Source organism: Enhydra lutris, unplaced genomic scaffold, assembly GCF_002288905.1.
Source record: "Enhydra lutris kenyoni isolate GAN:26980312 unplaced genomic scaffold, ASM228890v2 scaffoldscaffold13, whole genome shotgun sequence".
NCBI lineage: Eukaryota > Metazoa > Chordata > Mammalia > Carnivora > Mustelidae > Enhydra > Enhydra lutris.
In genome coordinates, this window is record NW_019154097.1 from 1,778,615 (window position 1) to 1,790,362 (window position 11,748).

The 11,748-nt window shown below is 42.2% G+C and overlaps 1 protein-coding gene across 1 annotated transcript; it reads left to right on the plus strand.

Moving 5' to 3' along the window:
- The first annotated feature begins 4,314 nt into the window (after positions 1-4,314).
- Positions 4,315-6,821, plus strand: LOC111146338 (transmembrane protein 215). The gene is made up of 2 exons (XM_022501853.1): positions 4,315-4,387; positions 4,508-6,821. Exon 2 carries the CDS (start codon positions 4,566-4,568, stop codon positions 5,268-5,270), a length of 705 nt encoding a protein of 234 aa, XP_022357561.1. The 5' UTR covers positions 4,315-4,387; positions 4,508-4,565; the 3' UTR covers positions 5,271-6,821.
- The last annotated feature ends 4,927 nt before the right edge of the window (positions 6,822-11,748 follow it).

Genomic DNA, 11,748 nt, shown 5'->3' on the forward strand with positions numbered 1-11,748 from the left:
TACAGACTCCCCACCTTGCATATCAGAGCTTTATCCATACTCAAAAACACAGTGGTCCCTTAGCCACCCCACAGGCCTAGGGATGTGCTAGAAGAGCCCAAGAAAGAATCTACTGAAGAGAAGCATCAGTAGAGTGTCTCCAGTATAGGTCTTCAGTGGAGTGGCAATGTCCCAAATGGAGGCTGCCTGGTCAGCCTGAATCCCAGAGCACAGCTGCCCCATCATAGACACATAGGATGAACAGACAGCCCTTGAGGTCTGGAAGCCTTTTGTTGCCATGGCATAATCTATCCTATCCTACACATATCTTGCTCTGTGAACATGAGTTCTATAAAGGCAGACCATATCCTATTGGACATGTATCCCCAGCACCTAGCACAGTGCCAAGCACATAATAAATACTCAAGTAATATTGCAGGAATGCAACCTTTCTGGATTTCATCTGTATAATAAAGAGGGTTAGAGTAGATATGTTATAAAGTATCTTCAAACTCTAACATCCCGTGATTTCTGTAATTTCAGAAATAAAAGGTTCTGCATTTTCTTCTCAAACACCCACATGCCAAAGCCTCATTCCAACCTGAATTTCCTTTCTCTTCTGATGAAAAGCTTTTGTACATAGCTATATAGGCTTATAGCATTACAAGAACTGCTTAAGGTTTTAAAATCCTACTGCAATCAGCCTGTAAGGGCAGGAATCAATGCCTTTTCTGACTCTGAATATCGTGACCCTGAGTGATGTCTCCCCCACCCACCCACCCACTTTTGTTGCTGGGCTTGGGCGAGTATACCTGCTATTCAAAGACCATCTGAAAAAAAGGGGGAAAAAAAAAGGCCATTTGAAATTACCTCTAAGAAGGAACTGCTTTGAGAATCAGGCTTATAATTAAACAGTAATTGAAGTTTCCTGTGGTTTTATGCATAGGTCTTATCTAATGCTTAAGTAGATAAACAGCATGTCTTAAAAGTCAGAATGGAATTAGATGCTCCTATGAGAGAGCAGAGGTCTCTGCTCAGCAACGTGCTTCTTTAAAATCCAACCTGGTTTCCAGCACTTTTGTCACACCACCTACACGACAATGACATCAGTCTGCCCTGCAGAAGTGACTGTCAGAGAACCATGTAATGATAGAGCTGACATGGATCTCAGCTAGCTCCTCATTCAAAGTCCTTATTTCACAAGAAATTAAAACCCAGGGAGGTAAAGTTATTTGCCTCAGGTCACAGGCAAAAGAGGAGAAGATCAGGGATTTAGGAGGTAAGACTAAGACTATGATGACTTAGGTGACTTACTGGATGCAGGTTGTTAGGGAGAGAAAGGAATGGAGGACAATTGCAAACTTCTCAGTGGGGGTCAAATGAGAAAGAGCAACTTTGAAGGAAATCCAATGAGCGCAGTTGGGGTCATGTTGAGTTTGAAGTGTCTGTGTACCATGCCGACAGATACTAAGCAGACAGATATTACAAATCTGAAACTGAAGAAAAAGGATAAAGTTAAAGAGAGAAATTTAGGAGTCATCATCCTACCCACTTGGTGTTTAAAACTACTATACAGCAAGGAAAGAAATCAGGAAAAGGGAGTAACAGGGACATAACCAGCAGAATACTGACATCTAAGAGTTTTGTTAAAAATAAAAATAAATAAAATAAAGAAGAGTTTAAAAACTAGCTTACAAAAGAGTGGCCAGAGAATAGGAGGGAAACTGGGATAGACTGGTGTTGGTAAAGTCAGGGCAAGAGAAGTTTTCAAGAAGGGAAATGTGTTCAACTATGGCACACACACTGCTAGCTGCCTCCCCAATATTCATTCTCCTTTTTTTCCTTGCTAACAAAGTCCTGATTGTTTTTCAGAGTGGCACTAAATCTAGTAAAAATTAAACTGTGATTTCCCAGGCTCCTTTGCATCTAGAAGTCGTCCGTATGACATCCCTCTGGCCAATTAGATATAACCAAATGTCTATCTACTTGGTGAGACTGTCAAGAAAACAATTATTTTCTTGATATAAATTTTCAAACAGCTGGCATCTCACTTTTACCCTTTGCCTTTTCCCCCTTCCTTCTCCCTAGATAATGGTTCTATGTCCAGAAATATAGCAGCTATCTAATGAGCATGAGCACAAAGGACACACACACACACAAACACACACACACACACACACACACACACACACACACACACTATAGATGATATGGAAAATCAGGAGTCTGATTCTTGATCTACTCAGTTGAATGAGTGAGAAATGTGGGAGTCAACCTTGACTCCTACTACCATCTTACTGCCTTTGGCCCAAGATCCTTGACTCTACCCTTAAATATCCTTCAAATTCACTTTCTTCTAACCACCCCTAAAGTCTCTGCATTGTTCAGGCCCATAGTGTGCCTTGCCAAGCTGACTGAACTGTCCTAGAAGCTCTCCCTGCTTCCACATTTACCCCCTGAAACCTGTCCTCTAGTCTTCTGTCACCATGTCAAAAAAACGGAATGATTTTATGTTCATTCCTGCTGAAAATATTTCCATGGCTCTCATTGCCTAGTGGATAAAATTGAAGGTGCTTACCCCTCACAGTTGGGCTCATTATGATTTGGCTCATGGCTTATATTGATTATGACCTAGTTACTATGCGAATATATAGTGGTTCACTACCACTTTGTGAACAAGGACCACTTACCAAGCATTGTGCTAAGAGCTTTACATTTATTTAATCCTCATAATGCTTCCCCACACATTTGATAGTACTATTCTCATTTTGCAGTTGGGTCAACTTACTCTCAGAAAGGTTAAGTCACTTGCCCAAGAACACACAGCTTCTTTAAGCAGGGGAAGGCCTGGATGTCAAAGCTCTTTCAAAGTTCTTTCAAAGTTCTTTCCACTGCAGTGCCTTGACATGAAAGAATATACACTCCTCTCCTTCTTGTCCCTTACTACTCCCGATCTACATTAAATGGACAGCCTTGTTGAAGAACCCCGGTCAAAACCAGTCATCCCCTTCTGGCCAAAGGAATCTATCCCCTACTATGATGGAAAGAAAACAGGTTCTTCACACCAGCTTCTGCAAGGGAGGAGAGAATCGCCCAAAGCTGGAGCTGCATGGTGGGCTGGTTGGCCTGACCCTCCCTTCCCTCTCCTCGCCAGCTGGAGGTCAGGTGCAAAGTGCAGGGATGGGGATGGGGTCAGAGATCCCTTCTCCTTTGACCTAGCCAGCCTGGCTGGTGCCACCACAGTATTGGAGTAGGATCCCATCTCCAAGCATCCCCTCCAGTGTCCGGAGCTGGAAGATCAGGGGGGAAAGACTCTGGTGACTCCCTAAAGTCTCGAGGAAGACCCGATACCCACTCCTCACCACTGTATCAGCCTGGGAGCCAGTCCCCGGGGACTCTGGCTGTGCAACCTACTCTATTGCTGGAGCGGTTTTGCACACCGCTGCCGCCCGGCGCCGGCACCAAGAGCAGTCGGCCAGCAGTGGGACCCTGGAGCATTCAGTGCAGCCCTCTGAGCCCTGAGAGCCTAGCGGTTGAGAGGCCCGCGGTCAGAGAAACCCCTGGGAGCTCTGCTACCAGTCGGGTCGGATCACCCAGATTTGTAACTGGAGAAAGGTCCAGGTCCCCGAGGAAGATCTCCAGCTAGCACTCTCTGGCCCTCGGACCTGAACTCGGGGTCCAGGCTGCCCGTGGGCAAACCGTCCCGAGTTCCGCTCTCTGGCCAGCGACAGCCTTGCGCCCCCAGACTCTCCCCAGGCACTGAGGCAGTTGCAGGCGTCCTGCTCAGCCCTCCTGGGCAGCGGCGGAACGAACCCCAGCTGCTCCAAGCACCCCTACTGGACCCTGGGCAACCACTTCTGTCCGGGTAGCTCTCCCCGGGGTCTGAACCCCTCGCGCCCCCGCGCGTCCGTCTTTGTTTCTGAGCTTGCTCTGAAAGTGATGTAACGAGGACAGACTCGCGCGCTGCTTTCCCTCTTTCCCAGACTAAGTCCTTCCTCCCTCCAGCACCCGGCGCTCTGCGCCAGAGCCCGGCGCTGGGCTGTGCCTCCAGTCCACTCGCAGAGCTCTGGAGACCGACGGGCACTGTTGAGAAAGACGCGCTCCCACGTCCCACCTCCTGGATGCAGAGTCAGTGGGGAAAGCGAGGCTTTCCTTACAGAAACAAGGGAGAGAGCCGAGGGGACAGCTGTTGTGGAGGTTTCTAAGGAGACTCAGACTGGCTTCTTTCCCTGCTCCTGGGAGACAGCAGGAAACCTCAGGTACCTCAGTGACCCCAGTCTCTGTATGTTTATATGAAAGAGAAAGAGGCAGTAAGAAAGAGACAGAGAAAGAGAGAGAGAGAGAGAAACAGAGGAATAAATAGAGATCCAGAGACCGTGGTTGACAGACAAGTGGAGACAGACAACGCGTAAGAAAGATAGAGACTTGGTGGGTGGAAAATTGACTTGTTTCCTTCCTTCTCTTTCTTTTTTTCCTTCCTTCTTTCTTTCTTTCTTTTTTTAACCCACTGTGGTTTTGCCTCTGACAGAAGAGAGAACTGCTGCTCCCTAGCCAGCAAGTAGCCCCCAATCTGGATGGAGTGAAAGATGCGGCCTGATGATATAAACCCGAGGACTGGGCTGGTGGTGGCCCTGGTCAGTGTCTTTCTGGTCTTTGGCTTCATGTTCACCGTCTCTGGGATGAAAGGAGAGACTCTTGGAAACATCCCCCTCCTGGCCATCGGGCCAGCCATCTGCCTACCAGGCATCGCAGCCATTGCCCTGGCCAGGAAAACTGAGGGATGCACCAAGTGGCCTGAAAATGAGCTGCTATGGGTCCGCAAGTTGCCCTGCTTCCGGAAACCCAAGGATAAGGAGGTGGTGGAACTGCTGCGGACCCCTTCAGACCTGGAATCGGGCAAGGGAAGCTCAGATGAGCTGGCTAAGAAGGCTGGCCTCAGGGGGAAACCCCCGTGCCAGGGGCAGACAGAGGTGCCTGTGGCCACTTCCATCACCACCCCCACACCCACGGAAGGAGAACGCCAGAGCCTGGTCCAGAATGGGCATCAGGAGGAGACATCCAGATACCTGGATGGCTACTGTCCCTCAGGCAGTTCCCTTGTCTACAGTGCCTTGGATGCCAAGTGCTCAGCCTGGGACAGACCTGACTGCCCGGAGCCTGAGGACAGCATCTTCTTTGTGCCCCAGGACAGTATCATCGTTTGCTCCTACAAGCAGAACAGTCCCTATGACAGATACTGTTGTTACATCAATCAGAGCCAAGGCAGGTGGGACCACGAGACAATAGTCTAAGCTTTGCATACAAGAGTCGCTGTGTTGATAGAAATGTGACTACACTCAGCTTCCTGGGGAAGGAAACTGCCCTGCTCAACAGCCTTCAAACTGTTAGAAATTGACTTGGTATGTGATGGATGTGCCAGCTTCGGGTGCCTGAAGGCATGTAAATAGGCATGTTGGGGACACATTTTAGAGAAGGGTGATGAGGGTTAAGGACACTGAAGAGGCAGTGAGTAGGAGAGAAAGCAGTTCCAATTGCTTTTTATCAATTAAACCATGTTGGATGTTTTGTAAAATAACCCAGAAAGTGCTACTCAGCACCTGCTAAAAGCAAGATAAATCTAGAGTAGGCTGCAGATATCAGGCATGAAATGATACATGGGCTTGCCATAGGGAAACTGAGCAGCTTTCAGTCGGAATAAATCGAAAGACAAAACAATTTAGTGCTTCGTTGTATGAAATTATTTTTTCTAGTGAAAGCTTTTCACACTTATTATTTGCTGAAAGAAAAAAGTCAAGACAGAAAAGCTACTCCCTCCTTAGGTGGGATGGTTTTTGGAGAAAGGGGAGTTGAATTATGTAATTGAGTTTTATGATATTATCCTCTGACAAGATCAGAGATTTCAAATAAAGTAAAATAAGTGTGTGACCAGCTAGGTAAAAAACTAAAAATTTTAGATGGCTATGTTACTTCTTAAACTCTTCATTTAAATTGATTTACTGGGTCTTTATCTTAAGTGTTTTTTTTCAATATTTGCTATCATTCATGTATAATTTCCTCATCGGGTGCAAAATGACTTGATGTAATATTTTCATTAATTAGAATTTGTGTTCATCAAGTCAAAATGGGTTTTACATATGTATACAAGTGTCTTTAACATTTATGGGAGTCCTGGTAATAACTATTCCTATATGCCTTTTGAAATCTGAAAGCTATGAAATCAACACATTAGTCTTGAACTTTATGCAGAATTTACATAAAATGCAATGGTTAAACTTCTGGAAGTGTCATTATTTGTACATTTATTCAACATTCCCAGAGACTATAAATGCCAATGAAACAAGAGTTAATCTACTAGATTTAACTAAAGCTCAGTTTTTATTAAGTTCACCTAATCAGTGAGCATTGCATGACAAAGGTCTGTTTTATTTCATACTTAATTTTTTGCTGCTGAGGGAAAAAGGCACAAAGGGATCCTAAAATGTATTTTCTGTTTCAGTTGCTTAACTATAATAGACAAGAGGGCAATCAGCCAGGATACCATTTAGTCCCTATTGAAGAGAAATATTGAATTATATAGAGAAATCATGGTATATTTCATCTTGAAGATCAGAATGTTTTGTCTCCTTCAAAGAATGATGATTTATTGTTAATGATCAGAGAGTTTCAGCCACTTTTTCCCTAAGGGGGAATTGAGGACACAAATTCTGGCCATACCCCTTTTGTATATTTCAGATCCAAGTCTGCAAGTCTTTAAGTGTAGCATTCACTCTTAAGAATCATGCCCTTAAAAATCAAAATTTCCAAACCAAGTTCAACATCAAAAGAGTATGATTTTTTTTTTTAAGTAGGGCTTAAATGTCAGAAAATGGGATGTGTGATCCTGAGCAAATTTTATCTTCTTGTACCTCAGTTCTCACTCTTCAGAAATCAGGGAGGAGTGGGACTGACTTACACTAGAGTATGTCTATCGTTCATTCCCGGTTTGAATATTCTATGGCATCATGTCAAAGACACTTTATATAATGCCAGGGGATGAGATATAACAAAATGCATGCCAAAGTTATGCAATTCATGATAAAAATTATATGACATGGATTAACTTCTTACTACTGCTCAAAATAATTTTGTAGGTGTATGAAAGCAGATTTGTTTTATTGCCAAATATTATTTATTTACCAAATACCTTACTGGAAATAAAATAAATATGTTAATTAAAGATAAAATTTTTTTGGTATTGGTATAGCCCCCAAATAATCCAATAGATGCAATAAATGTAATCTACTTTAGATTTGGCATGGAGGGAAAATAGTTTCCTAAAATCACAGTACCCCTTAATAATTCTGGAGCATTTTGAAAGATGAAAATCATATTTCAATGAAGGTGAAAATTATTGGATTATTCTCTTAGGAATAAAAACTTCTAATCTGAACCCAAAAAAAAACCCTTCTAATCTGTTTGCCATTTGTGGACATCTTCAGGGATGAAGAGACAGCAAGATAGCAAAGAGAGATGTTCACAAAGACTCAGCAGATCCTATACAGGGTCTGAAAAGAGATGCTTGGAGTGTTAAGTATGGTTTAGGTGTGGAAAAGTTACTTTTTGATTTCCTTGAATTAGTTCAAACTCCTTGAGATCTCTCTCTCTCTCTCTCTCTCACAACACACACACACACACACACACACACACACACACACCAATGTCCAAATCCAAAGTTAATTAATAGTTTAGAAATCTAAGATATTTCATCACATTTTCAAGTTCTATTTCAGAAGCAACTTACTTTGGTCTTCTTCTTCGGTCCACCTACTTAAGATACTTAAGGTATCTAAATATGCTCTTGAGGGAATTTTCTGCAGTGCTAAAATAATGGTTTGCAAATGTTGACTGCATGGCTTAACTTTGACCGAAAGAATAAAACGTGTGATTGTGTGTGTGAATTTTTTTTTAACATCTTATATTAGGTAATCCCTTCCTAATATAAAGGAAGGTAGCCTAGTGCCCCAAAATCAACACTCAGTGGTTGGGGAAACATTTAGTACTATTCAGGGGAAAGCATCCATTCTGTTGAACAGAGGTGGAAGAGAAGGAAAACAAGGTGAGAAACATGAGTGAGCTTGTTAGAGGAAAACAGCAGCTCATTCTAGTCAACAGATGTAGCAAATATTAACGTAATAGACAGGAGGACTATTCCCTGTATACATTAAGCACTTTGAGACAGACATAAAACAAACTAGTTATTTTTTTTTTACTTGCTACTAATCCAAATAGTCATTTCAACTTGATTTTAAATAGGCATTTTATTTTTGAAATAATTTCTATTGACTTTTTCTTGTTCAATATTCCTATCTATTACGCTCATGGATTCTTTCTCCAAACTGCTTTTTGATGTTAAAGTGTGAATTCAGCCAAGATACCCATGCTAGAATATATTTAGACAACTGTTTTAAGATTTAGTTTCTGTTACAATCATGGCAAACAAAATCCATATATATTTAAGTTCAGACTCACTTCCAAACCCTACTAATCAGATCCTTTGGAAATGTTTTCAATACTATGGGCTCTTAATATACACTTAGCTGGCACATGTAGGGAAGGAAGATTCATTCTCTTAAATGCTTTTCTCTTTTGTAATATCCAACCTCTATTTACCTATTAACATCTCCACTCTGCATCTGTAGTATCATTTACTTGGTAAAATCACTGTTACGACTACTTTATAACATTAAAGAAAATTTTTTTGAAAATCCACAGCCCCACTCTCCTTACAGAACTACTGCATTTCCATTTTAGCATATCATCCTACAGGACTCCCCCACATGCACCTTAAATATTATAATTGTGTGGTTTTCCTTTCTCTCTTATTTATATGCTAAGTATGTTTTCATGTTTCTACGCAGTGTTCCTGATTATCATTTAACAATTGTGTAATACGCCATTTTTGAGAGGTACCATAATTTAACATGCCATTCCTTATTGCTAGTCAGGTAACATGTTTTATGGATGGTTTTGCATGGCTTTTTTTCTATTGTTGGTAACACAGCTACATTATTTGTCATTTGCCCAGAGAGGTGAATATTTATAATCGAAAAGCTGTCTCCTTACAGATGAGAGTAAAGGGGAAGAAATGTGTAAATGGATCAAACACTTGACATTATTGGTTTTCTCTTGATTCATGGGCAAGACATAGAGTAAGAGACAAAATAATGCTTCTCAAAAAGGTCCGCCCTTTGGGACCAGAACCAGTATTTTTAAGAATAAGGTGAGATGGACAAATGCTGCAACCCCCCCTTACCTCGTGGAGAGAATGATTCTGACAAGTTTGTCAGATGAATTGTTTACTGAAATTGACATGTGTGTGAACGAAATAATACTCAGAAGTTAGGACAAAACTTAGAGGAATTAAATATAATGCAAATGTCAAAAAAAAAAAAAAAAAAAGAATAAGGTGAGATGGAGCCTGTGTTTTTAAGAGTAAGGTGGAACATTTCCCCAGTTAAGATACCACAGTTAAGATACCACTATATATCTCAAAATCAGTTTACAGTGGTGTCAATTTTTAAGAGCATAATGTTGAACAAGCAAAATGAAAAATAGATGTAGACAATAATCACTTTGTAATATTGCAAAAGCACTTTCTTAAAGTATCTCACCATTTATTTTATTATATATTTAATATGTATGTAAACTGTTACCTATTAGTGACTTACAAATGAACTGGAATTTCAGGAATTCAACAGAATCTACCCATGAGTTTTCTGTTTCTTCCCTCAATGGAAAAAATGAACTGAAGATGGAATTATGGACAAATGCTCAGCTCAACCAGATATCTCAATAAAGAACTGAATTCCATTCAGCCTTTTGTCCAGATAGCACGAAATCATATAAACCCCACTGAGTCATGTCTTTGATTTCTCACCACCTACCACAGGCTCCTCATCTCATGAACACCTCAAAGAAAAAAGTTTATACGTGCCGCTGTCCAGATACAAATAGGTAGACATTGATATCAGATGTCTACCATCTTTTACAAATTATTCCTGGGCCTGATCCTTCTTACAGATCTTTTCTCTGTCTTTCCCTTTATTCCTCCTCCTGACTGCATGTTACAACCTGCAGACCTGGTATTCTCAATGACAGCACAAGGTTTTACATGCTTTAGCCATAACAAAGGAAAGTGTGACAGAATGGGCCAGTTATAGAACAGGGCATAATGCTATTTAAACGTCTCTTTGACAAATCTATCCCAAGAAAGTTAAATATAACAAATATCTTTGCAATTCATCACTTTCTTATTCTTTATGGTAATAAATGATTACATATGAGACAACCCCTCAGTCTGAGGCCAGACCACATTTGTTTGGGAAAAAAATGGGCTTTTGAACATCAACTGCCCATAATTCAACACGAAAAGTATGGGCATACCTTCTCTGTGAGTGGTTAGAGCATCAGACCAATTCAGAAAGGCCCGCCTGCCCCTGTGCTCTCCCACAACCCCTCCATCCTCTGCAGCAGCTCCTTGGCTGTGCCCTGCAGCTCACCACCCTGAGCCTTCACGCCGTCATTTTCTCTGCCTCACACGTCCACACTGTCTTCACCCCTTGGCTGGTTAAGGCCCTAACATCCTTCAGGGGGCAGCTGCCACGTCTTCCACAGTCTTAGATCTTCCCCCTTGGAACTAATACTACTTCTACTATTGTCTGGCCAGACGACACCTCCACCATTATCCTCGCACATATTAGCCCGGGGTGTGTCTGTCTCTCTAACTGCACTGTGAACTCTCTGAGGGCAGGGGCCACGTTTTATTCATCCTCCCACTGCAGGATCCCCCCACCGCCCCAAACACACACACACTCTGCCTTACTCAGTGAAAACTCTAAATTGCACCACTTGGGTCACTCTCACAGCCCTCCTTTTTCCGCTTTCTCGCAGGAAAAAAATCTACCTTCTTGAATTGAACTAAATTAAATTGAATATAGTCGGCAAAAACGTGGGTTAAAATAGGCTTCTGTGGGTTGGGACCCTAACTTTTATTTAGCATATTGTTTCTTCGGGGAAACCGCATCTTACATAACAAGGAGAAGAAAGAAATAAACCATTCCAGAATATTTTCTCCTCCCTCCATGACTGACCTAACTCCTACTCCCTGCCTCCTTCCATGAGTCAGTGACCATACCACACATGCAACAAAAACTGGTGGTTCTAGAAGCAGTTGACAACCAAGCTTTTGAATTCCTAACCAGAAAGTAGATAAATCAGTGTACTCAGGTTAACCTGTAAGTAGGTCAACAGAATATAATTTGCCAGGCTGCCTATTGTCCTTCTGCTACGCTTCCATCCGATAATCCTGAACAGGACTCTCCAGGCCACCTGTGTATTCCATCAGGAGGCTCTCAGGGGGCTGAGTGGTACACCCTCACCTCCCACCCCCAGTGAAGCTCTTCTCCACAACATCTCTGAGATGCTCAGAGAATGGTTTGTGGTTCAGAGAAGGCTCTGGCTTGTTCTGGAACAAGATGAGGGCACTGCTCAGCAATTCTCCTGAGTAGTATTTGAGTCCTGTCTTAAACTTCAGGCTCATGTAAATGGTCCTGTAAATTTCCCAAACTATCAGACTGAGTGAAAGTGGCATTTAATTTGAGTAACTCTTTTTCTTGACCATGGCAACTGTCAGGTTCTCCTTCAACAATAACAGGAAGGACCTCGTTTGAGTATGGGTGGGGAAGGGGATAGCAAAGGGAAAATGTGTCCATGTGGAATTGTCAGCACAGG

Bases quoted from the DNA above. Each gene is read 5' to 3' on its own strand.
- LOC111146338 (XM_022501853.1), top strand. From the start codon at position 4,566: ATGCGGCCTGATGATATAAACCCGAGGACTGGGCTGGTGGTGGCCCTG.